General features: G+C 43.2%; 1 protein-coding gene across 1 annotated transcript; it reads left to right on the top strand.

Annotated features, from left to right (window-relative positions):
* The first annotated feature begins 341 nt into the window (after positions 1-341).
* LOC128408789 (zinc finger protein 850-like) lies at positions 342-20,975 on the top strand. The gene is made up of 9 exons (XM_053378810.1): positions 342-466; positions 1,929-3,238; positions 9,193-9,319; positions 10,591-10,677; positions 10,857-11,813; positions 14,344-14,515; positions 15,802-15,880; positions 16,987-17,113; positions 19,111-20,975. Exons 1-9 carry the CDS (start codon positions 433-435, stop codon positions 20,655-20,657), a joined length of 4,440 nt encoding a protein of 1,479 aa, XP_053234785.1. The 5' UTR covers positions 342-432; the 3' UTR covers positions 20,658-20,975.
* The last annotated feature ends 6,399 nt before the right edge of the window (positions 20,976-27,374 follow it).

The raw sequence follows: 27,374 nt of genomic DNA, 5'->3' as shown, positions 1-27,374 counted from the left end.
TTAAGGTGAACCAGCTGGGAAGGGTGTATGTTCTTCAGGTCTCTCTCATGAAGTCTTGACTCCTGCACAATTAAAATAATAATATTTGCAGAGAGGCTGATTGTTATTGCTTGTTACTGTGGTATGCATTTCTGTGCTTTTATGTCGTAAACCACCCTTTGATCAATGGTAGTATAGAAATGTAAGAAATATTAATAATCAAATATTAATAATCAAATAAAAACTAGACACAAATCTCTTCAGTTATAGCACCCTTTCAGTCTTTGCTGGGAACCATAGTACTATTTTTTTATGTCCATGGGCGTTTATTTCTTAATAGAGAATTTTCTTTATTTTTTCAGGGGCTAGAATCCTTTGAGGAGGCAGCTGTGTATTTCACCAAAGTGGAGTGAGATCTCTTCGATCCAGGCTAAAGAGCTCTTCAAGAAAGCCATGCCAGAGAATTGTGGGAATATGGCCACTCCGGGTAAGGATTCCTTGGTTGATACATGTTTATTGATTTATTTTATATATTTATTATATTTCTATCCCACCTTTCCTCCAGGTGTACATAGCTCTCCTCCTCCCCATTTTATCCTCACAGCAACCCTGTGATGTAGGTTATGCTTAGAGGCAGCTACTGGCCCAAGATCACCCACTCTTGGTCCTTTTTGTGATATTTCTCAGGGCCCTGTAGGGATGCCAGTGTGGACATGGGAGGCTGGGCCATGTGCTCTGGACATGCCTTCCCTGTAATAATAATAATAATAATAATAATAATAATAATAATAATAATAATAAATTTTATTTATATCCCATCCTCCCCAGCCGAAGCCGGGCTCAGAGCGGCTAACATCAAATGTATAACACATTAACATAAAATCAGACAAGCAATTAAAATACATCCTCAGATCAGGATCAGAATAAAATGTTAGACCTGGCCTTGGCTGTTGCCACACACACACACACACACACACGGACACTTCCACTGAGGGAGAAGTGATGCTTGCATGGATGTGAGTGTAATGCTATATCATCCCGTCGCAGCCTTTTTCTTCCAAACAGTACATGAGGTGGTAAACCTCAGGTTCTTCGTAGGAACTAAGTGGAATTTAATCCTCCCTTTCACACACCCTTTGCAAAAAGAAAATACAAATATCAATGCATGTAGAAAGCTAGCTATCAGGGAGCAAGTCTTACCAAGCTGTGTTCCTGACATGCTGGCTTTGTGTGTGTGAACAGATTCGTTGCTTTCTTTTATTTCCATTTTTGTGTGCCTTCCATAACGCGAGCACTTGCCCTGCAGCCTGAAATCACACACTGAAATCACACACTGCCCAGGCCTCTTATGGGGACGAATTCCATAGTTAAATAATGTGTCATGTGAAGAAGAACTTTCTCTTGCCATCCTGAATCTTCCAACATTCATCTTCCTGGGCTGACCCAGAGTTATAGTATTATGATAAGGGGAGAAAATCTCTCTTAATCTCTCTCTTCATCATGCATTACGTTATTTGCATCATATACCTGCTTTACTTGCCATTTTTCTTGCCTATAAACCTTGGTTCATTGTCACATTTCCTCTCAGGAGAGTTGCACCACCCTCTCAGTCACTTTCAAGGTCCTTTATAAATATACAGAGTGCATATGTTGCTGGGGTTTTCATATGCACAAACACCCTTATTATATTAAGTTGCAGAAATTGAGATCACAGCTGTATCACAGAAGAAAAAAAACCCTCATCCACCATTTTTACACCTACTGAACTCAAGTAGGAAATGGACCAAAAGGAACTCAGGTTATTTTCTGAGACAGGAGCATATTCAAAAGGTGATAGAGGTTTCAGGAAGGGGAGATTTTTGAGTTTTTAAAAATAGTCGCTGGTAATTGTGCTTGTTGAAATCCTTGGTTACTGTATTAATCTCTTTATGGGATTTCCACCCCGCAAGCAGGTGATGAGCAAGACAGCATGAATTATAGGAACCCACCAGTGGTGTCACTAGAAACAACCCAAGCTGAAGCCGGAACAGAGATATTTGGAAATCAAATGGAACAAAAGAGGCTCAAGGGAAACCATTCAAAGAATGTGAACATGCCCAGCGCTTCTCAGGATGCTGGCATCCACAAACTTCTGGCCGCACAAGATCAGAAAGGAAAGAGAAGCAAAGATATTCTAGTAGAGGACGAAATATTAAAAAATGAACCAATATTAAATGGACACTGCAGAAAACAAACAGTAGAGAAGCCGTATAGATGTATGGAATGTGGGAAAAGCTTCAGCGTGAGCAGTAGTCTTGCTACACATCAAAGAACCCACACAGGCGAGAAACCATATACATGCCTGGAGTGTGGGAAAAGCTTCATTGACAGTGGGAGTCTTTGTGCACATGCAAGAACCCACACAGGAGAAAAACCATATAAATGCTTGGAATGTGGTAAATGCTTCAGTGTAAGTGGAAGTCTGGCTTCACATCAAAGGACGCATACAGGGGAGAAACCATATACATGCCTGGAATGTGGAAAAAGCTTCAGTGTGAGCGGTAGCCTTGCTTCACATCAAAGAATTCACACCGGGGAGAAGCCATATAAATGCATGGAGTGTGGAAAGAGCTTCACTGTAAGCAGTAGCCTTACTTTACATTTAAGGACCCACACAGGGGAGAAACCATATGTATGCATGGAGTGTGGGAAAAGCTTTAACAAAAGTGGAAACCTTAATACACACCGACAAACTCACATGGGCGAAAAGCCATATAAATGTTTGGAATGTGGAAAGACCTTCAGTCAACATCAACACCTCACTTCACACGTAAGAACCCACACAGGGGAAAAACCATATAAATGTATGGAGTGTGGAATGAGCTTCAGTGATGGTGGAAGTCTTACTGCTCACAAAAGAACCCACACAGGAGAAAAACCATATAAATGCCTGGTATGTGAAAAGACTTTCAGTCAGTGCGGAAACCTTACTGCACATCAGAGAATCCACACAGGAGAGAAACCGTATCAATGTATGGAATGTGGGAAAAGTTTCAGTGTGAGTGGAAGCCTTTCTGCACATCAAAGAACCCACACAGGAGAGCAACCATATAAATGTGTGGAGTGTGGAAGGAGCTTCAGCGTGAGCAGTAGTCTAACTTTACATCAAAGAACTCACACAGGTGAGAAACCCTATCAATGTAAGGAGTGTGGGAAGAGGTTTAGCAAAAGCAGAAACCTTAAAATACATCAGAAAACCCACACAATGAAGAAACCTGCCTGAGGTCTGTTCCTTAGACTTTCAGACTAAACAAGCTAGGCCTTAGCAATTGTGCGGGCATAGCTAGTACAAAAGCAGGATTCACAACACATAGCCCTTCACGGCCTAGGACCCTTGTACCTACAGGACTCCTGGTATGCCCCATGGAGGACCTTAAGGTTCATAAATAGCAACACACTAGAGGTCCCGGGCCCTAAGGAAGTCAGATTAGCCTCAACCAGAGCCAGGGCCTTTTCAACACTGGCTCCAGCCTGGTGGAACGCTTTGTCTCATGAGACCAGGGCCCTGCGGGATCTGATTTCTTTCCGCAGGGCCTGTAAGACAGAGTTGTTCCACCTGGCCTTTGGCTTGGAGCCAATTTGATTCCCTCCCCCTCTTTGTTTTTTCCTTTCTCCTCCTGTGATGGAACTCCTATTTGGGGACTTCCCTGGCTTTTTTCTGGCCCATGTAGGACCAGTCTGGAAAGTTAGCCTTGGTGAAGACTTGACGTTTTCATCCCCCAAAAAGTTTTTGATTTGAGTTTCTATTGAAATGAGGCTGTATTTTAATGCTTTAATGTTGTATTTTAATCTTGTTTTTAAGTTGTATTTCAATCAATTTGTTTTTATATCGGGTGTTAGCTGCCCTGAGCCCGGTCTTGGCTGGGTGTGTATGTGGGGTATAAATAAAATTTATTATTATTATTATACATACTGATGCACAGGAAGAGGGGGCACTAAAGGCAACCAAGGCCCCAAAATAACTAGGACTGCCCAAATAAGACCTGTGATGAGCTGTTATCTCAACAAAGGCCCAGGAGAGACAGGTATTTCTGTTCCTTATGAGCCCTCCTTGTTACTTGCCAGGTGGCTGGGAGGGGGAGTATCAATCGTTGCTGAGGGCCACCAAAAAGGCCTGGAGGGCCACATGCTCTAGGTGATTCAGCTAGGTAGACATGCAACTAGATTATTCCCACTGGGTTTTCTGCCTTCTTAGCTCCGTGAAGAAAGATTAGAATCTACAAGAGAAAACCTGGTAAAACAAGCCAAGACCTTTGTTAAAATAATTGCCCTGACTGATCTCATCAGCATCTTGAAGAGTTAGGTAGGAAGATATGTGTTGGCGTAGTGACAACTGAAGAAGCTTCCAGGAAGGGATAAGCACTTCACCCCCCACCCCTCCCCTGATTGCATTCTGAGTCACCCTAGGGGGAGTTTGTTTTGGTGTGTGATGCTGGAAGCTGGAGACTGACCCTGGAAACCTAGTGGGAAGGCAAGATCTGAGTGTTTGTACTGTGAGCCCCTGCATCCTTTATTAAGGCTGTATATATGTGCAAATAAAACCATATATCCTAAAGATAACCTGTTCAGTTTCTGTTAATTGGTTCTCATGGGAAACTTACAGATTCTGGCTTCACACAATTAACTCAAGGCAGTGTCAATTTACTCTTGGCAGAAAGCCAAGGTCAGCTTGACCTTAGAAACTACTTACTCTGATTGGTTAACGACCAGCACTCAACTCTGTTATCTAGGGATTGCTAGCACAGTGTGATGTTAGGTGTGTTAGGAGTAGGAGTGCTGTGTATGGTTAAGAGAGAGAGAGAGAGAGAAAGGATTTATTTTGCTTTGTTTTGTATGCAGAAACTCTGCTGGTTTTATGTTTCCTTTTAATAAATCCTGTAAATAGTTATTCTGAGTCTAGCTGACTAGTAATTTTCACCTCAACTAGCTTCTTCGCTGTGCAGGAAAACTCTGCTACGTTTGGGCTAAAGCCATTAGAGCTATGCCTGACACTTCAAAGTTCCATGATAACCATCGTATTTATTCCAAGGAATCAGGAGGATAGGTAAGCATTGGGATGCCTGGAATCTCTTGTAGCTCAGATATCTGGGGGTGGAGGGCAACAAAAAAATTTCTGTATAGTTTTACAACATTTCATTTCATTCATTATATGTGGAGGACAAAAGCTGCTGTTCTTTATTGTAAAAGAATAAATGAAAGGTTGCAAAAACACACAGAAAACAAAACTGAGAAGAGAGGGGAACATTACTTAGAGTAACATTTGCCTAATGGCAAAATTCAATGCATTTCTGGGTAATTTTATGCCAGAGGTTATTTTTGTTTCCCGAAGGAAAACAGTAAGTGGTAACTAGCAGAAATTTGGGGTCATTGTACAGGTGACAGTTTGTGAGAGTGTCCTAGAAGGACTACCCTCAGACACAGACCAGCTAACAAATGATCAAGGGTTTCCAACTGTTTTGCAATATTGCCCCTCTCATCAGAGCCATTGGTGTGGCTTTGAGATCTTCTCATCAACACAAAGAAGCCTTTCTCTTCTGATCTTTCATATTTTTCAGAGTTGAAAAACCCTGTTCACAACAAACTGTGATTGTCCTCATAGAATCACAGTTGGAAGGTCATCTAGCCCAACCCCCTGCAATGCAGGAATCTCAGCTGAAGCATCCATGACCGATGGGTGTCCAACCTCTGCTTAAAAACCTCCAAGGAAGGAGAGTCCACAACCTCTCGAGGGAGACCATTCCACTGTCAAACGGCTCTTTCCGCCAGAAAATTCTACCTGATGTTTTGTTGGTATTTCCTTTCTTGTAACATTGAGTCCTACCCTCCAGTGCAGGAGAAAACAAGCTTGTTCCCTCTTCCATGCGACAGCCCTTGAGATATTTGAAGGTGGCTATCATATCTCTTCTCCATGTCTTCTCCATGCTAAACGTACCCAGCTCCTTCAACCGTTCCTCACAAGGCTTGGTTTCCAGACCCTTGATCCTCTTTGTTGTCCTCCTTTGCACACATTCCAGCTTGTCAACATCCTTCATAAATTGTGGTGCCCAGAACTGGATATAGGAAGATCTCTGAGGTTCCTTCCAGCTCTATGATTTTATGCCTTTGGATGAGGTTAGCTTTCCCTCCCTCCAAAACACACATTTCCCCTTTGCTCTAAAATTTGGTCTCTCTGCCCCCCTTCTTCATATGTGATTGGGGCAGACCTATTTCTGCCCCCCCTTTTAAAAAAACATTCCTCCCAGCTACATGCCAGCTTAAAAGTTATGCGCGTGGGCAAAACCCTCTAGAGCAAGGGTCAGCAAACTTTTTCAGCAGGGGGCCGGTCCACTATCCCTCAGACCTTGTGGGGGCTGGACTATATTTTGTGGGGGGGTAAATGAACAAATTCCTATGCCCCACAAATAACCCAGAGATGCCTTTTAAATAAAAGCACACATTCTACTCATGTAAAAACACCAGGCAGGCCCCACAAATAACCCAGAGATGCCTTTTAAATAAAAGCACACATTCTACTCATTCGCCCACTGATTCGCGGGTCGGATTTAGAAGGCGATTGGGCCAGATCCGGCCCCGGGCCTTAGTTTGCCTACCCATGCTAGAGAATGAGATTCTAGTCCTCCAAGGGTTAAACCCACAGAGACCTGGTTCCTAGAGAGGCAGGAAATGCCATAACGGGGACGATAATATCGGACGCACTTGTATGGTTGTTGTTATTACAGTATTGTTATGATTGTTATTCCCGGAAGGGAAAGAGGCTTCCTGGGATTCTTTCGTGCGGAAAGGAGAGCTTTGTGCGCGTAACGGGCCCGGCAGGAAGGTAAAGGCTGCCCCGCTTGCGAGGAAGGGAGGCCGAGGCCCTGCTATTTCGGGGAAGGGAAGCCCCTCGTCTCCATAGGGAGGAGGAGGACGGTGGAAGAGATTCAGAAAAGGGCAATAAAAAACGACCAAGGGCGGGGAACGACCCCCCCACCCTGCAAGGAGCAAAGCTTGCAGCTTTCGGGACTCCTTAGTTTAAAGAAAAATATTGCTATTGCTATTATATTTATTTCTATCCTGACCTTCTCCAACACTGAGGAGGGGAGGAGGGGAATATTCATTAAAAGGCAATTAATCACTAATTAGAATTACAGCTAAATAAGAGAGGTAAGAAGTGACTTGTTAAGAAAATTCTGCATGGCAGGGAGAAAGTGGTTAGAAAAAGGCTTTCCACTCCCCCACAAAACCACTTTTCTCTTAAGTCCACTGAAGCAGATTCACGTGCAAACTGTGGAACGTTGAATGTTTATTATTACAGCATACTAAAACCAAAATTTCTGCATAGTTCTTTACAAAAACAATAGAAACAATCAAGGTGGAATTTAACAATCAATCTACTAATTAAGTAGACTTAAAATGTGTATCCAAGGAAATAAGAACCCCATTTTAAGAATGTAAAGAATAAGAAAACTTAACTATAAGCTGTAATGTTTTATAAGTGTTTGTGCAGCTGTGTAATCTTTTGCTTACTTTGACTTGCTATTGCACAAACTATGGGACGCACCCACAGGAGGCAGCGATAGCCATGAACCTTAATGGCTTCAAAAGAGGATCAGATAAATTCATGGAGGAGAGGGCTGTCATGGCTACTAGCCACGATGGCTCTATGTTCTGTCTCCACAGTTGGAGGGAGCAATGCTTCTGAAAACCAGTTTCTGGAGAGTGCTCTTGTACTCAAATCCAGCTTCTGTATTTCCCAGAAGAGGCATCTGGTTGGCCACTGTCAATCAATCAATCAATCAATTTTTATTGTATATAACCAAAGGCCTTTAAAACGGACAACAGAGAATAAAAGGAATCTTTAATCTAACTTTTTTGTGGAAAAGGTTCAAAGTAGAGCAAGGCACAAGTAAGGGATTTGTGTGTTGAAACCAACCAGGCTCCTGTTTTCTAAAGCTACTGTCAAAGGCAGAAACTAAATTGTTTTATTTATTTATTGAATTTAATTTATATCTTACCCCTTCTTGCTGAAGGAGCCCAGGGTGGCAAACACATCAACATTTCAAAAACAAAACTGGAAAACAGTAAAAGCGTTCTGAAAACAATTGCAATAAGAAACTTCTAAAAGTAGTTACAGTTAAAAACATGACTAAAAACATTTATTTCATCCAGTGTGCTCAAGGTTGCCCAGAACAGTAGTCCTCACACAACAAAGGCCTGAGTAAACAGGAATGTTTTCAAATTCCTCCTGAAAGTTAATAGTGATGGAGACAGGTGCACCTCACTAGGGAGGTCATTCCACAACTGGGGAACCACCGCTGGAAAGGCCCTGTCAGGGCAGCACCAACAGGGCAGCCCTTGGTTGCAGCAGCACCAGCAAAGCCTCACCTGCCAGTTGTAAGATCTGAGATGATTGGAAAGGCACTCTTTTAAGTACTTTGAGTCCTGAGCCATTTAGAGTTTTATGTGCTAGTACTGACACCTTGAATGGGGTCCAGTAGCTCAAGTGCAGTGCTTTCAGGATTGGTATCACAAGGTCACATTGGCTGCCCACTCACCAACCTAGCAGCCACATTCTGCACTTGCTGCAGCCTCTGGACCCTCCTTTACAGTTATTTACATGGTCCAAAAATATGGGTCAGCTCAGAAACGTTAAAGCTGTGAAACCCAAATGAGTTCCCCAAAGGATGAAACTGTTCTCGTCACCTTTCATTCTCTACCCTGCCTGCAAATGGGGACATGAATGACACAATTTCCCTGCTGCCCCTAGACCCAGACTCTCTTGCCTCACTTTTGTCTCCCCCGCAGGCAGAACAATGGCATCAGGGGTGCTGTCTGGGCCATAACTTCCTTGTGGCACAGTGGAAGGAGCTGCCATGCACTCATCTCAGGTAGGAGAGGGATCCTTGTGGAGAGAGGTTGGGGGCACCTTGGGGGTGTTCGATCTTCAAGGAATGTGCCTCTTTAGCTTTTGTTCTTAGGAGATGTCAAGTTGATCAAGTAAGGCTATGAACTCTGCAGTATTCCTTGCATGATGCCTTCAGTCCTGCAGGAAAAAAAAAGAAGTGCACACAAACCCACCCGGTTAGTCCTTCCCCTTTCAAACTGGGAGCCCTGTTTAATACACAGATATTTTTGTATACATGGGGAGTACATATCTGAGCATAGGCCATTATGGTGTGTTGTTGTTTTTCCCAGCTGTTGGTGTCCTTTGAAGCAGTGGCTGTGTATTTCAGCAAGGGGGAGTGGGATCTCCTGGGTCCAAGCCAAAGAGCTCTCTACAAGGAAGTCATGCTGGAGAATTATGAGAGTGTCGCCTCTCCAGGTAAGGATGCTTATTCATTTGTTGAGAAAAAGAAAGTAAAGCCCCATTGTCATGGCCAGACCACTTCCTGGTGAAGTCTGGGCTTCCATTTCCAATTTCCGGTAGGAATGAGGGACCAGTTAGGATGGTCTGCCCCGAGAGACCTATGGAGTGCAGTGGATTTCTGAATGCTTGGGGGGATTTTTTCAGTGGTTAGAGCTGGTGACTAGCCACGGAATAGCATAACGCAGAGGAGCATGGATATACGCAGCCTTTCCGATGCTGTGGAGTATGTCTGGCTACCTGGTATACTGAGGAGCTACGTGTCATGAAACTAGCCAGATGATGGCTACAACACAAGTGGCAAAAGTCCCACTGCGGTTATGAGCTGGAGAAAGCAACAGTGTCTGCCGTGTAGCAGTGAAATTGTGAAGAGGAATACTTCGCTGCTTCCATTGCATCCTTCAGAAATTGCCCTAATAATGCCCAACTCTTTTTCTTTGTAACATCCTAACTGGGAGTGGCAGAAGGCCCTAGACTGGAGTCTGGATACAGTGGTGGACTGGATTTGAACAAATAATATTAATAATAATAATTTATTATTTGTACCCCGCCCATCTTGCTGAGTTTCTCCAGCCACTCTGAGCGGCTTCCAATCAAGTGTTAAAAACAATACAGCATTAAATATTAAAAACTTCCCTCAACAGGGCTGCCTTCAGATGTCTTCTAAAAGTCAGGTAGTTGTTTATTTCCTTGACATCTGAAGGGAGGGCGTTCCACAGGGCAGGTGCCACTACCGAGAAGGCCCTCCGCCTGGTTCCCTGTAACCTCACTTCTCACAATGAGGGAACCGCCAGAAGGCCCTCAGTGCTGGATCTCAGTGTCCGGGCTGAACAATGGGGGTGGAGACGCTCCTTCAGGTATACAGGACTGAGGCTGTTTAGGGCTTTAAAGGTCAGCACCAACACTTTGAATAAACTGAATCTGAATCCTGACAAGGCAGAGGCTTGGTAGATGAGTGTCCTGAGTCTGGGAAGTCAGTAACTGACCTTCCTTGGATGTTGTTGCACTTTCTCGGAAGGAGCAAGTGCACAGTTTAGGGGTGCTCCTGGATCCAGCTCTTCCCCTACAGACACGGGTCTTTGGTGGCTCGGAGTGCCTTTAACCAACTTTCGTTGGTAAGACACCCACTTTCTAACTGTTCTTGCTATGTTCTGTACCTCAGCTCATATATTTGGAAGGCAATTAATGAATGAGAGTATGCCTGAATATTTTGTCTGTTTCTTTGAAAGAAATTCCTAAGCCAGTCCTCATCTCCCGCCTGGAAGGAGGTGAAGAGCCATTTGTCTGGATCTGCGAGGAAGGAGAGAGATTGGCAGGTATGTGCTTCAGTTTGTGGTGGGACCTGGTCTTGTCTGGGTATGCAGGCAGATTCCTTGATGATCTTGCTCTTTAAACTTGTCAGGGGTAATCAGTCTTGATGTCTAATGAAATCCTTGATTTTGGCTTTGAAGTCCTAACAAAATTGGCTTTTTTCCTGTGTTTTTTTTCCTCCAAGGAGGTGATCAGTACAACAGTGAAAACTCTAGTCAGCCAGCAGGAACATGCAAGCAGAAAGCAGGGAAGGAGATGCTTGGAAATCCATCAGGACAAAAGAGACCTGAGGGAAATCAATCAAAGAATGGAAGGAAAGAGTCCTCTACTTTTCTGGGTGCTGGTGACCTTGAACTTCTGAACCCAGAATATCACCAAAGAAAGCAACCAAAAAAGTGTCCCATCTTTGGGGAAATGATCAAAGATAAATCAGTACTGAATAGATACCACAGAACCCCCACAGGGGTGAAACTATATGATTGCATGAAGTGTGGGAAGAGCTTTAGAGATAGGGGAACTCTCACTAGACACTGCAAAACCCACACAGGGGAGAAACCATACAAGTGCATGGAGTGTGGAAAGAGCTTTAGAGATAGGGGTAGTCTTACTGAACACAAAAGAACTCATACAGGGGAGAGACCATATAAATGCTTGGAATGTGGGAAAAGCTTCAGTGCGAATGGAAACCTTAAAGCACATAAAAGAATCCACACGGGGGAGAAACCATATAAGTGCATGGAGTGTGGGAAAAGCTTCAGAAACAGCGGAACTCTTAGTGAGCATGAAAGAACTCACACAGGGGAGAAACCGTATAAATGCTTGGTATGTGGGAAAAGCTTCAGCGTGAGTGGAAGCCTTAAAACACATGAAAGAAAGCACACAGGAGAGAAACCATACATATGTATGGAATGTGGAAAGAGCTTCCGTGACAGTGGGAATCTTGTCATACATGCAAGAACCCACACAGGAATGAGACCGTATAAGTGCGAAGAGTGTGGAAAAAGTTTTAGTGTGAATGGAAGTCTTACTAAACATAAAAGAATCCACACAGGCGAGAAACCATATAAATGTATGGCATGTGGAAAGAGCTTCCGTGATGGTGGAACTCTTAGAAAACATGAAAGAACCCACATGAATGTATAGACTAGAAAAAGTTTGGCACTGGTGGAAGCCTTTATATACTTTGGGGGGGATTCCCCATCTAAGAGAAAAACCATATAAATGCAGAGTTTGTGGAAATACTTCTGTTCGGCGAAGCCTTGCTTCACATCAGAGAACCCCTATAGGGAAACCATAAAAATGCATGCCGCATTGAAATAACTTGAGAAACAAATGTTTAATACACATTTTTTTAAAAATACATGGGAGAAAGTTATCTAAGTTACATTTCTCACACCTGGGTTAGGAGCTAGGTTGTCATCTGAAGTGATAGATATTTTCTTGACAGAATGGACACATCTGGTGAGGCTACTGGTCCCATAGTCCCATAGTACAGTGGTACCTCGGGTTAAGAACTTAATTCGTTCTGGAGGTTGGTTCTTAACCTGAAACTGTTCTTAACCTGAGGTACCACTTTGCCTAATGGAGCCTCCCGCTGCCGCCGTGCCATGATTTCTGTTCTCATCCTGAAGTAAAGTTCTTAACCCAAGGTACTATTTCTGGGTTAGCGGAGTCTGTAACCGGAAGCGCCTGTAACCCGAGGTACCACTGTATTCTTATAAGCCCTTTAATTTAGACAGATGTACAGTACTATAAACGGTAAAAAGCATTAAAGAGTCCTTCAGATCTTCCTAATCTCTTTTTCATTCTTCAAATAAAATAAGGCCAGGCCACATTTTGAATCCATGGCGAAAACTCACAAATTCAGTGTTGGCAAACCTTTCCCGCTCACTCCATTTGCTTGCTGAACTTCAGGTTGGCTACTAGATTTCTCTTCTGCAGCTTTTTGGAACCCAGCTGACCTTTCACCCTCTCTTTCAAAGAGTTTGAAGCTGTTTTTTTGCCATTTCCCTCTGAACCAGTCCTTTTGGATACGGGGCTTCAGGAATAATTTTGATCAGACTTAGCTTTTTGTAGTTTCTAGCATGAAATAAGAAGAGTGTCTCTGTGTGTATACATATATAATTTGCCCTCCCCATCTAAGCTCTTTGGATCCCAGATTCACCTCTTAAATCTCCAAAGAATCCACAGAACCTTTCAAACGTCTGCTTACATAGGCAGTTAAAAAATTCATGTCTTAACGTTTTTTAAAAAGTGACTGAATAGTGGAAATGTAGCAGGGCCACTGACCAGTTTGACCTGTTGGGAGTAATTTAGTAAATGAAATCCTTACTAGTTTGTATACCATATGGCTTCTAATAGACATTTATTCAATGCTTCAAAATTTCCTTCTATTTCAGTATAATTATTGTGCTCTTCATATTTTGTGTCCTGTGTAATTCTTGTATCCTATTTTTTCCCCTTGCATTCAGTTCCCCTTTCCCAGGATTCCTTTTTTGTGCAACGTGCATATTACTGTTTTTGATAATATTATTATGTAGATGTGCTTCATAAACTGAAATTCACTTATTTCCTGCTATTGTAGTTTAAATACATTATACAAGCTGATTTCAGCTTCTGGTCAGAAACCTTCCTGTGGACTGGGGCAGATTAAGGATCTGACTGTCAGATGTCACCAAGCCTAATGCTGACCACATGCTACACCTGAACTTGTATACAGGGGAGTGACATTTTAAGATCTTTGGCCCAGAGTCGTGACGTGACATGCCGTAGGAAGTTGCACTGTACATCTATACTGGTGTATTAGGGTGTGTTGAATTTTTCAACTTTCCAATTCAAAAAATGAGGGATGCTAAAAAGTTGTAACATGACTTGAGAATTCAAAAGATATTTTGGTTAAATTTATATAATTTGCTTGGTAAGCAAAATGTGTGTAAAGTTGCGTAGAAATCATTGAAAATGATTGCTAAGTAATTATTATTATTATTATTATTATTATTATTATTATTATTATTATTTAGCTTTGCCTGACATTTTCAGAAAGTAAAAATAAAATTCTTTGGGTTTCCAACAGCAGTTTATGTGCTTCTTTATCAAACGTAGACTCACCAAGCTAAATGTTGTCCAGTCACAAAAAGAACAGCAGGCTTGAATTCCTTACAACCAAAAACATTTTTAAAAGACTCATCACTGAAGGACTCTGCAAAAATTTATTGGGACCATGCAGTGATGGCATAAACATAATAGATCCAAAGTGCAAAATCTAAGTTGGGGGTGGGGGTGGAGATTGAATATATTTATGTAGTATTGTAAGAGACAGAGATTTCTTCCCTTTATTTGTTACGGGTTTAACGTGGTTTTTTTTTGGGGGGGGGAGGAAGGAAACTAATAATTATCATTACAATATATATTCATTTATAATTCTGGGTTCAGTTGCCTTGAGTTGGAAAGCATAACTCCAACTGTTTGCATAAGATTTCCCATATGCTGTTTGCATAAGATTCCCCATATGCTTTGTGGATGAACTGCTCCCTGGTTTGACGGATGCATAAATTTGATGTATAAATGCGTCAAAAGCAACCACAACGCTTCAAAATTTGCTTCCATCTGGAACGAAGAACGACGCGCGCGCGCAGGGAGGAGCTGAGAGATGCAGCCCTGCGAGGGTTAAGCAAACCGAGCTGTGATTCCTAGAGAGGCAGGAAGTTTTGGAACTGGGGGAAGACCGTCGCCGACGCACCTCCATTTGGATTTGGAGGAAAGAGGCTCGTCGTCGGGAATCCCAGGCGAGAAGCGGCGGGCAGGAGACGAAAGAGGCGACGAGGTGCCACGCGGCGGGCGGCGGTGGGACACCCGGAGCTTGCATTTGGGGGGAAGGCTGGGGAGGGGAGTCGTCTTAATGTTTGAGGCTGATGCGCCCAAATCCAGCTGCAAAAGGAGGCGACCCCCAAGAGCTGCACTTTGAAGCCTCTCTTCCCCCTTGTTCTGGGCGACCGTGGTTTTTACGCACGCGCGGGAAGGGAAAGGCCCTTGGGTGGTGGTGGATTTGGAAAAAAGGGTTTTCCCTCTGTCACCCCCACTCCACCACCAAGCTTAATCAACATTTATAAAATGTTGTGGCTGGGGAGACCCGGCCAGGTTGGGGGTTATAAGTAATTTATTACTACTACTACTACTACTACTACTACTACTACTACTACTACTACTAAATGCTGATGCTCACAACCCCAGATACATGTTGTGAATAGCATCAAATTAGATCCCTATTCCCTCCCCACTCCGCCTGTGCTTTTGTGTAAATAAACAGCTTCTTATGTTCCTTTGCGCGAGGGAAAGTTTTCAGTGTTTGCCTCTAGGCTTGAGGGAGTGGGAAGGTTTTGTAGAAACAGGAGTGGGTAGAATACGACAGGGGTGTCTAACTCAAATTCATCGGGGGCCGCATCAGCAGTTTGGTCACCCTCAAAGGGCCGGTTGTATCTGTAGGACTTACAGTACAGGAGAGAAGGGTTCAGGCAGCCGTTGGATCTGTCACATCACAGGATGGCATGCGCTCAATATAAAAACAAGTGGAGGTTTCCTGAATGCATGTAAAGTGGAGGTTTCCTGTGTAGAACGGCCGGCGCTGCTAGAGGGCAGACATTCTCTGGCTTGTAGGCTGCCGCGCATGCGCTGAAGAGGCGGCTTTCTTGTGTCAAAAAAAAAAAGCGAGAATAAAAGGTGAAGGCTGGCGGCTGGCGGCGGCTACACGGGCCACATGACGAGGTCTGGCGGGCCGGATTCGGCCCGCGGGCCTTGTGCTTGACACCCGTGGAATACGACATCAGTATATTTGGATTGATTGAGGGTGTGTGTGTGTGTGTGTGTGTGAGAGAGAGAGAGAGAGAGAGAGAGAAGAGAGTCCCAGGCAGGACAATAAGGAATAAATTTAAAGGAGGGCAAAGTGAAATTCATTTTAATTATGTGAAAAGCCGTGAAACCGTGAAAAGGGTGAAAGTCTTGCCTTCACCTTTCAGCTGAAATGTGAATAACTCCACTTCTCACTTGCCCCCAGATTGGGACTTTTCTTCCAACCATGTCCCAGAGATGGCCTGGTTTACCGCTTCTTTCTCTCCCTCTCCCCCCCATGACAGAGCAATGGCATCAGAGGCCCAATCTGGATCATCGCTTGCTGGAGCTGGAGTGGAAACTTCTGCCAGGGACCCATCACAGGTAAGAGGCAGGTTCCTTGTGGAGACAGGCAGGGCACAGCCTGGGTGCCTCCCTCTGTGTTGGGCTGTGAGGTTTGCAGGAAACATGCGCTGCCCCTTCTCTGTTGCTCCTACAAAATGTCTAGGAGACCCAACTTAAGCTATGAACTCTACAATGTCTCTTGCGTGATGTCTACAGTCCCGCAGAAAAAAAATTAAAGCTTTCCTAGCTGGATTTTGCAAAGCTCTCTGCCATCGGTGTCCACTTTGCATTACGTTTTGTACAACACCTCAGGATGTACAGTGGTACCTTGGTTCTCAAACTTAATCCGTTCCAGAAGTCTGTTCCAAAACCAAAGCATTCCAAAGCCAAGGTGCGCTTTCCCACAGAAAGTAATGCAAAATGGATTAATCTGTTCCAGACTTTTAAAAACAACCCCTAAAACAGCAATTTAACACGAATTTTACTATCTAATGAGACCATTGATCCATAAAATGAAAGCAAAAATCAATGTACTGTACTGTAAAATAAACAAGACAGTATTGTAGTTAATAAAAATTAAGATCAATTTTTTTCCTTACCTGCACTGATGATAGTCATTGTTTTGATGGGGGGGGTTTATCCATTTCCACAGTCACACAATCAATCATTCAATCAATCAGTAGCTGAACTAGGTTCCACACAGTCACAAAAACAAATTAACCAAAAAAGCCTCAAAAACAAAACGCAAAATATATAGCAAAAACAAAAGCACCAAATTTAATCCATTCCGGAAGTCTGTTTCACTTCTGAAATGTTCTAAAACCTCGGTGCAGCTTCTGATTGGTGCAGGCACCTTGGAAACAATAGCTGATAGCCACATCAGGCATTTGGCTTCCGAAAAACATTCAAAACCCGAAACACTTACTTCTGGGTTTTCGGCGTTTGAGAACCAAGGCGTTTGAGAACCAAGGTACCACTGTATGTAGAACGTGATCAATAAATAACATTATTAATAATAGCAAGAGAAATAAAGCTACCAGGTTAGCCCTTTTATTTTCACGCTGGGAGCCCTGTCAGATATACGTTTATTATTTTATCTACACAAGAGTTCATTTCTGAGTAGAGAATCTATCTTTTTCTTTCAGCGGCTGGTGTCCTTTGAGGAGGTGGCTTTGTATTTCAGCAAGGGGGAGTGGGATCTCCTGGGCCCCTGCCAGAGAGCTCTCTACAAGGAAGTGATGCTGGAAAATTATGCAAATGTAATGTTTCTGGGTAAGGATGTCTTGTCCCTTGGTTGACAAGTGCTGTTGCTAATGCATCTTACGTAGATTTGGATCTAAGATAAATACTGTTACAGACTGACTTAACTCTGAGGCAGACAGCAGCGCAACAGAACAGACCTGCTGCTCTAACTGTTAGGACAGTTCATAACTGTACCAACTGCCATAACTGCCTCAGGCGCATGACGTCACAGAGCTCTAAAGACCTTGTGAGCATTAAACCTTTCCTTAGCATTTGGAGTGCTTTCATTTCACAGTCTTCATGTATCGCTTTGGAGGCTTCCCAGAGGCAGTTCGTAGGCCACAGAGGGAATGCTGGACACCATGTTGAGAGGTGTCCAATATTTGAGGTTGCTGCTGCTGCTGCTGCTGCTGCTACATTATCAATGAACTGGACTTAATGAACACTGGGTGCCCAGTTGCCCCGTCATACTCAACAAGAAGAGGGCGCAACGGACTAATCCCCCGCTACATTTGGGAGGGGGTCAAAGCAGTGGGTGAATTGAACTGCCTGAATATTTCGTGGTTATTAGTCTGCCTTGTTTCTTTGAAAGAAATTCCCAAATCAGACCTCTGGCTAGAGAAAGGGGAAGATCTGCTTCTGAGGGACTGTGAGGAAGCAGAGAGATTAACTCTGTGATGGGTCAGTTCTTGTCTGGGTGTTCAGGGCATTCCTTAATTCTGTGTTTAAACTCCTGGTATACATAACTTGTGGCTTCCTCCTTCCCACTGATGTAGATTTGACACTCACTAAGTATCCCTTAGTTAAAACTAGGGAACCATTGGCTCTCTAAATCAGGCATAGGCAAACTCGGCCCTCCAGATGTTTTGGGACTACAACTCGCATCATCCCTGGCCACTGGTCCTGTTAGCTAGGAATGATGGGAGTTGTAGTCCCCAAACATCTGGAGGGCCGAGTTTGCCTATGCCTGCTCTAGATGTTGCAGAACTACAACTCCCATCAGCCCCAGCAAGCATGTCCATTGGCTTGGGCCTGGTGAAGCAAGGCTTCTTTTATGTTCTGCTCAACTTCCTAATGGGACAGTCTGTTTCCCCTCTCTCTTTCAGTGTTTAGGTTCCATTTCCCCATTAGATCTCAGATTCCAGGGTTGAGTATTTGACACACACACCTTTTGGATTTCCTTGTCAGAGCAGATAGCAAAAGCAGAGAACTGTTTTGCAAACAAAGGCACATCGCTTCACACCCTACCTTAAAACGGAGGTGAAGACCCTCTGGCACACAGGCCTAATTAGGCCAGCAAGACCTCCCCATATGGCCCACTGGTCTGCTTGGGTTAAACCATGCCCACCTTCCTTGCACCTGACAATCAGCTGACGGGTGGCACCTCCAAAGTGCTGTGTGTAGGGGTTATTGTGATGTCAGGTGATTGACAAGTGAATGGCCCGATCCACCTGTCAAAGTTGACCCATTGGGAGTAGGAGAGGTAAGTATTGGGGACCACTTCCCTATCCCTTCAGTGATAACCATTTTTATTTGCTCGTCTCATTCCCCTTTTGCTGCACCGGAATATCCCCAGTCTGCTTTGGACTATGTAACTGTGTTGTTTCTCACCATCTACTTTTTAAAAAAATTACCGCCCATTTAATAAAATCCATAGAACAGTTATCTTTTTTCAGTTTGGTGTGTCCCTTCTCCTAGTCTTCTTGCAGTTTCATACCTCCCCCCCCCCACTTTACATAACCTTGTGGAACCCCATTTCATTGTTATATCAGAGGAGGGAGCGTAATCCACACATGCACACACTTCTGTGTCTTGTTTAATCAATGGGAAATAAATAAGAAAGGCATTAATGCTGTTGAGTAACAGATTCAAAAGGTGACATACGTTTCGGCAAGGTGTCCAGAGAGGGGAGGGGACAACCTAGGAAATCAGAAAAAAGAAAAGGGTAATTGGGCTTGATAACTCATGATGCTTTTAGCATTGAAGTCCTAACAGGAAATATGTGTTTTCCTTTTATCTCCAAATAGCTAATCAGTGGGACAAGAGTTACAGTGAGCCACTGGAAACAGGCCAGCATAAAGCAGGAGAAGAAATGTTTGGACTTCAAAGGGGGAAAAATAGGCTAGAAAGATACCAATCAAAGAATGGGAGGAAGAATTTTTCTATTTCTCAAGGTGCAGATGACCATGAAGTCCCAAACCCAGAAGACCACAAAAGAAATCAACTGAAAAAGTGGATAGTGTATGGGGAAATATGCAAAGATAAATCTGCATTAAATAGACATTTCAGAACCCGCACAGGGCAGATCCTATATAAATGCACAGAATGTGGGAAGAGCTTCAACAAGAGAGGAAACTTCATTGTACATCAAAGAACCCACACAGGGGAGAAACCTTTTAAATGCATGGAGTGTGGGAAAAACCTCGGTGATAGGAGAAGTCTCATTGTACATCAAAGAATCCACACAGGAGAGAAACCGTATGAATGCCTGGAGTGTGGAAAGAGCTTCAGTGATAGAAGAAGTCTTTTTGTACATCAGAGAACCCACACAGGGGAGAAACCATATAAGTGCATGGAGTGTGGAAAGAGCTTCACTGTGCATCGTAGCCTTACTTCACATCAAAGAACCCACACAGGGGAGAAACCATATCAGTGTATGGAGTGTGGACACAGTTTTATTGACAGAGGGTATCTTGCTAGGCATCAAAGAAGACACACAGGAGAGAAACCATATAAATGTATGGAATGTGGAAAGAGCTTCATTGAAAGGGGACATCTTGCAAGGCATCAAAGAAATCACACGGGAGAGAAACCATATCAGTGCATGGAGTGTGGAAAAAGCTTCAGTGATTCACGAGCTTGTTCTAAACATCAAAGAACCCACACAGGGGAGAAGCCATATCAATGCAAGGAGTGTGGAAAAAGCTTTACTCATAATGGAAGCCTTAATGTACATTTGAGAACCCACACAGGGGAGAAACCATATGAATGTGTGGTATGTAGAAAGACCTTCACTCAGAGAGATCACCTTATTTCACATCAGAGAACCCACACAGGAGAGAAACCCTATAAATGCTTGGTGTGTGGAAATACCTTCACTCAGAGGAGTAACCTTATTTCACATCAAAGAACACACACAGGGGAGAAACCATATCAATGCATGGAGTGTGGAAAGAGCTTTAGTGATAGGAGAAGTCTTACTGTGCATCAAAACAGCCACACAGGGCAGAAACCACATGAATGCACGGAGTGTGAAAAGAGCTTCAGTGATAGGAGAAGCCTTATTGTACATCAAAAAACTCACACGGGGGAAAAACCATATAAATGTATGGAGTGTGGAAAAGGTTTTTGTGAAAGAGTATATCTTGTTAGACATGAAAGAAGGCACACAGGAGAGAAGCCGTATGAATGCTTGGCGTGCACAAAGACCTTCACACAGAAAGGTCACCTTATTTCACACCAGAGAACCCACACAGGAGAGAAACCCTATAAATGTTTGGTGTGTGGAAAGGCCTTTACTCAGAGAAGTAACCTTATTTCACATCAAAGAATACACATAAGTGAGAAACCATAAAAATGCATGGAATGTCAGAACTCCAGCAAAAACAGAAACCTTACTATAATTCACATAGCCCACATAAGGAGGGAGAAACTTGCCCTAGTGCCATTTTTCTTACCCAACTTAGCTAGCACTCAGTCAGGATCAGGGGTATAGCTGGTATAAAAGCAGAATCCACAGCACTGATTCCAGAAAGGCACTGATTCCATGGAAGACCAATTAGTACCAGGAACTGTAAGAGAACCTGAAACTTCGCCAAAAGTTCCCAATAGCATTGAAGGAATTGGACATTTTTTAAAAAAAATAAATCTTGTATACAGTTCAATTTGGGAATTTGGAGTTGTGTCCATCACTGCTCATGCAACGGGACCTCGCCTTCCTCTCCCCAGCTGCTCCTAACATCTATTGAGAGCCAGTATGGTGTAGTGGTTAAGAGCAGTAGTCTCGTAATCTGGTGAACCGGGTTCGCATCTCCACTCCTCCACATGCAGCTGCTGGGTGACCTTGGGTCAGTCACACTTCTCTGAAGTCTCTCAGCCCCACTCACCTCACAGAGTGTTTGTTGTGGGGGAGGAAGGGAAAAGAGAATGTTAGCCGCTTTGAGACTCCTTAAAGGGAGTGAAAGGCGGGATATCAAATCCAAACTCCTCTTCTTCTTCTCCCTCAATCCTTTGGAGCAAATTTTGAGAGAGCCCAGGGCAGAGATGTGAAGTCCCAGAAAAGAACATGACATAGGTTTTTTCCCATATTTTTCCCTGGGTTTCCCCCAATATTTTGGAAACAAATGTCAGGGTGGGGGGAGGGTGGATCCCAGAGTTTACTCAGGCCTTCACATCTCTAGCCTGGGAGTGGGGTTGCAGGGGAAGGGAGAAGGGAGTTCTGTTTCTTAAGTGGAACAGCAGCCTTGGGTTGTTAATTTGCTTCCTGGAGTGGAAGGGTCATAGCTCAGTGGAATAGCACCTTGCAAGCAGAAGGACACAGGTTCAATCCCTGACATCTCAAGGGAGGGCCAGGAGGGATTCCTGCCTGAAATCCCGGGGAACAGCTATCAGTCAGTTTAGACAATACTGAGCTAGAAGGGACTTCCGGTCAGCGCCAGCGACAAATGGCGGATTCCCTCTGAGCTCCGGAGGGAATCGGCTCCACAGGACAGGGTCTTGCCGCTCCGGCGAAGCGGGGACCCGAAGAAATCACAGGCAGTGAAGCCTGTGAACTTGGAGACTCAACGGGCTCCATTTGCGCCCCCCCCCGACTGCGAAGGAGCCTTTTTAAAGGCTGCGGAACGGAACGGGGGTGAGCGGCGCGGAGCTGAGAGTCGTCTACCGCTTCCGTGGAGTGAAGCCGCACGGCCATAGTCGGAGAGCGCTGATTTCTTCCTGGGCAATTGGACTCTAAAGCAACTACTCGTGAGTAGGATTAAGTGAATTAATTGGAGGAAAAAATTTTTTTAAAAATTCGGCACCGAAACAGGAAAGGTAAAAACAGGAAGTCTACCTTTCTGGCTTGTAAACAGATCAAAGCAAAGAGACTGTAAAGCTGTAACTTTGAAAGACGTCTTTTTAAAGGTTTAAAATCCAGCACCAAAAAAGCGATCCCCCCCCCTGCCTGCAGGAGCGAAGGGGAGAAATTTGAGAAGTATTTACCTGCAAGGAAGGAGGGAAGTAAAGTTACATCTGCTGCCTCTGAAATCTGGGAACGGACTGCCTATGATAGGGAAAGCCTAATTGGGAAGAATTGCCAGCACGTTAAAGGTAAAGATTTCTGATACAACTCTGTGAAAGATACAGTGTTTTTGGAACTGTTTTTGACTAAAAAGTAACTTTTAAGGACACTGAATTTGTGGCTTTTAAGGGTATTGGGGACATATAAGGACTATATTTGTTTTTAAAAGTTGCAAAGTGAAGTTGGAAGTGTGTCCCCCTAGAGGAGACTATGTTGCAATAACAACTAAGCCACTAAGTAACCAAGCTGTGGAAAATTCCTCTTCAAAACAAATCTACCAGGCGTTAGATTGACCTTGGACTGTACATGAGAGTGTTATGGCAGATGGGAAAGGGAAGATAGAGTCGGCTCAGGAAAGAATTACTAGGTCCGGCAGACAATACAAGACTGATATTACACATCAGAGAAGGGCCTCGACATCTGGAGCAGCAGGTACAGTAGGAGCTGCCGCTTCGCAAGTAAAACCAAAAGTTATGTCATCTGAAGAGTTATTGGCTCAGGCACTTGGCAAAATTAATGCATCTTTGGAAAATTTAGCTAAACAGGTTGCAGAGACAAATAAACAAGTAGTTGAGGCCTCAGCAAAAATCGACTTGAACACTACAAGTATAAATGAATTGGGAAAGAAGGTGAATTCTAACACAGTCCATTGAAAAGTTACTAGAGGAATCGGCCTCAACTCAAAGGATAGCAGAGGAAGCTAAGGAAATTGCATCTGCTGTCCGAGAAAAGATACCACTGGTATATAAGTAATTAGAAGACCATGATTTGACACTGTCTATGATAGAATTACAAGGAAAGGAGAGAAATTTAAGAATTAGAGCAGTACCTGAAAGTGAGAAAGACAACCTGGCAGACTTCCTTACAAAGGAATTTACAGATTTTTGGCAACAGGACTTGGGAAAAGAGGAATTCAAAATAGTGAGTGCTTTTAGACTTGGCAGAAGACAAAGAAAGAATAAAGCAAGAGATTGCTTGATCACTTTAAGAACAAAAGAAGAAAGAGACAAAATTCTGAATTTGCACTATCAAAGAACTTTGGAAATTGAAGACGCATTTGTAGAGATTTTCAAGGACATACCCAAACATATCTTGGATGTAAGAGCCTACTACAGAGATCTGGTGGCTCTTTTGAGAAGAAATAAAATACTCTTCAGGTGGGAATTCCCCCAAGGCCTATCTTTTAAATACAGAGGAAGGAAAATAAGAATAAGGACAGTGAATGATAAAGACAAGTTTTTGAAAGACCACAAGGAGGATCTACAGAAGGAAGTGGAATCTGCTGAGGGCCCAACTGCATCAGGAAAAGGAATCTTAGACATAGCAAATTTATCATTTGGACTTCTGGGCCCAGGGAAAGATAAACCACCTACAGAAGAAGAACAACAACTTGGAGCAGTTGGAGGTAAAATTAAGTAACTGATCATGGCTCTGCAACTTCTAAGTTGGAATTGTAATGGACTTAATTCCCCTCGAAAGAGAAAAGGTGTTTTTCATATATTAAGAAAAGAACAATTGGACTTGATATGTTTACTTGCTGCTGAAATGGAATACTCAGGATGAGACGGTTAAATCAGCCATGATTAAATGGGCACAAGATGTAGGACATAACATTATGTTTGCTGACTGGGAACAGTTGTGGACCACAGGTATGAAATTTACGGCATGTAATGTCTTAAGAGAAAATATCATGAAAATGATATACAGGTGGTACATGACCCCAGTCAAGCTGGCAAAAATTTATCACTTGCCCGATAATAAATGCTGGAAATGTAAGGAAAGTGAAGGTACATTCTTTCACCTTTGGTGCACGTGCCCAAGGATTAAGGCTTTCTGGGAAATGATTTATAATGAACTAAAAAAGGTATTTAAATATACCTTCCTGAAGAAACCAGAGGCCTTTCTTCTAGGCATAGTCGGCCAACAGGTACCAAAGAAGGATAGAAATTTTTTTATGTATGCTACAACAGCAGCAAGAATACTTATTGCAAAGTACTGGAAGACACAGGATTTGCCCACTCTGGAAGAATGGCAGTTGAAGATGATCAATTACATGGGATTGGCAGAAATGACTGGCAGAATCCGTGACCAGGGAGAAGAGTCGGCGGAAGAAGATTGGAAGAAATTTAAGGATTATCTACAGAAATATTGTAAAATTAATGAATGTTAGAATGATGTGGGATGGAATTTAAGAGGTTTTCAGCTGTAATGTTCTGAGGGATAGGGGAAAAAAAGAGAGGTGGAATTAGGTTAATAATTATGGTTAAGGATTTGCTGAATCAATAATTTGAATTGGAATACAAAAAGGGGAGGTATGAGGAGGTCGGGAAAATATGTCAATGAAAGTAAATTATTGTGAACTTAATGATTTTAATTTTTATGTATCTTTTTCTGTTCTGTTTTTTCGTATTTTTTTCCTTTTTCTTTTTGATTTTTTATATCTTTATTGTATTAACTTTGAAAATCTTAATAAACATCTTTTTTTAAAAAAAATACTGAGCTAGAAGGACCAACGGTCTGACTCGGTATAAGACAGCTTCCTATGTTCCTAACTGTATCTGAAGGCAGACACTTCCAAGAGGTGTTAAAATGAAGTAAAGTGGATTGCAGGCAAAGGTGATTTTTGTGTGTGTGTGTGGATTAGAGATTTTAAAAGACAGCTTGGGGATACAGAGATTCCATGCTGCAAGTGGAATTCAAGCCTTGCACTGGAAGAAACAGGAGAGTGGCTAACCAGTTTAGAGAGATGTGGGCTAGCTAAGTGTATTTATCCGGTTTTATTTTCAGTACCCTTTTACTCCTTTGAGATAGTTTTGTTTGTACGTAACAATTTAGATGTTAAAACCTCTTTCTGAAGAAGAGTCTTCTTTTTTTCGTTTTTTAAAGCAAATGCTTAAACATGGTCCATGAAGCCTAGCAGTTTCCTTACCGGCTATTTTGCTCATCCCATGCTTAAAAGTTACACCCTGCCCTATGTAAAGGGTGTCCTCAAGAAGACCCAGGGGAACTTAGGCTGTTTGGTGGAGAGGCATCACAGAACATTAAAGACTTCTACCTGGTAGCAGTGGAAAGGTCCCAAGAAAGGAGGGCCTCCCTTTCTCTCACTGGCCAGGTTGTAACTGAGCCCTGTGACAAGGGCTGCAGAATGAAAACTTATAGGCCAGGGGAGGATTATACTTCTACAGCCAGCTGCTTCAGAATGTCTCCACCCTCATCTTTCAGCCCGGACACTGAGGTCCAGCTCCGAGGACCTTATGGCGGTGCACTTCCTACAAGATATGAGGTTACAGGGAAGCAGGCAGAGGGCCTTCTCGGTGGTAGTGTCCGCCCTTTGGAACACCCTCCCATCAGATGTCAAACAGATAAATGACTATCTGACTTTTAGAAGACATCCCTGTTTAGGGAAGTTTTTAATGTTTTATATTTAATCACTTTTTATTTTGTTGGAAACCCAGCCAGATGGGTGGGGCATAATTAATAAATTACTATATTATAAACTTGCAGGGTTTCGAAGTACACAAGGGACCCCTTTGGCTTCAGACTAGACCGGATTGGAAAGCTTTCTTACAGCTACACTTCCACTCTTATTAATAATAATTATTTTTATTTTTATTTATACCTCGCCATCCCCAGCCAAGGCTGGGCTCAGGGCGGCTAACAAGCAATAATAAAAACAAGTTGAATGAATACAACTTAAAAACAAGATTAAAATACAACATTAAAAAATTAAAAATGCAGCCTCCTCACAGGAGGAGAAAGGAAAAAGAAAAAAGAAAGAGGGGGAGGGAATCAAATTGGCTCCAAGCCAAAGGCCAGGCGGAACAACTCTGTCTTGCAGGCCCTGCAGAAAGAAATCAGATCCTGCAGGGCCCTGGTCTCATGAGGTCAGAGCGTTCCACCAGGCCGGAGCCAGAGTTGAAATGCCCTGGCTCTGGTTGAAGCTAATCTAACTTCCTTAGGGCCCGGGACCACTAGGGTGTTGCTATTTATGGACCTGAAGGTCCTCCATGGGGCATACCAGGAGAGGCAGTCCCGTAGGTACCAGGGTCCTAGGCCGTGAAGGGCTTTAAAGGTCAAAACCAGCACCTTAAATCTGACCCTGTACTCCACCGGGAGCCAGTGCAGCTGGAAAAGCACTGAATGTCAGTTGGCAGGTGCAAGGTAGCTTATGATGCTGTGGCGGTCTGTCACTTTGTAACGGAAATATATCGCCTCCCCAGGATTTGACAGAAATATCCTGAATCTAGGATGAGATATTCCCATGTGATGATGGAGTCCTATCACATGACGCTGCTTGTCCAGCCTTGACTGTATGTAACCATTCTTATGTTAAACCTTTCCCCCTAAGAACAGCCTTTTCTAAACTTACAGTAAATCTTTGAACATAATTCATAAAACTGTGTGGTCTCTTAATTTATATCCACCCCGATGCCAAACCTCATACTCTACCACAAAGAGACAGAAGAAGTATATTTAACTATTGTTTATTTTAGGATGTTTAGTAAAAGGCTGCCTGGCAAAATATTTCACCTGGTAGCAGCAAAAAGCAGGAATAAAAACAAGAGGGGAACGCTCTGTTTTGCCCAGATTTCACTTTGCCTCATGGTAGATGATCCAGGGTGCAGCTGGAGTGCCATGACAGGATAACATGAGGCTGCTCCCAAGATGTTTTGGGCTACGTGTTGCCTCAGCAGCACATGGAAATGATTGCATTAAGAGAGAAAATGTACTATAGCTTGTGTTTCCTCAGTTTCTGAGAAAATTGATGAAAATAATGAACACAAATAAGAAGCAAAGGCCTGAGGAGGCAATAAGTACAGCATTCTGGGTAATCTCTGTAAAAGGAGATGGCCCCAGATTCACGCTCTAAAATGGGTGGCAAACCTTTTTTTGGCCTGAGGGTCATATTCAGGTGTGGGTGCGAAGCAAAGCTGGTGTGAAGGGTCCAGCTCAGAAAACTTGTGGTCTGTCAAGAGAGTCTGAGGACTAGATGGGATCAGAAGGCCACAT

The sequence above is a fragment of the Podarcis raffonei genome, chromosome 2 (genome assembly GCF_027172205.1).
Source record: "Podarcis raffonei isolate rPodRaf1 chromosome 2, rPodRaf1.pri, whole genome shotgun sequence".
NCBI lineage: Eukaryota > Metazoa > Chordata > Lepidosauria > Squamata > Lacertidae > Podarcis > Podarcis raffonei.
Note: the sequence above shows the minus strand (reverse complement) of the source record. Positions and strands in the feature narration are given on the sequence as shown.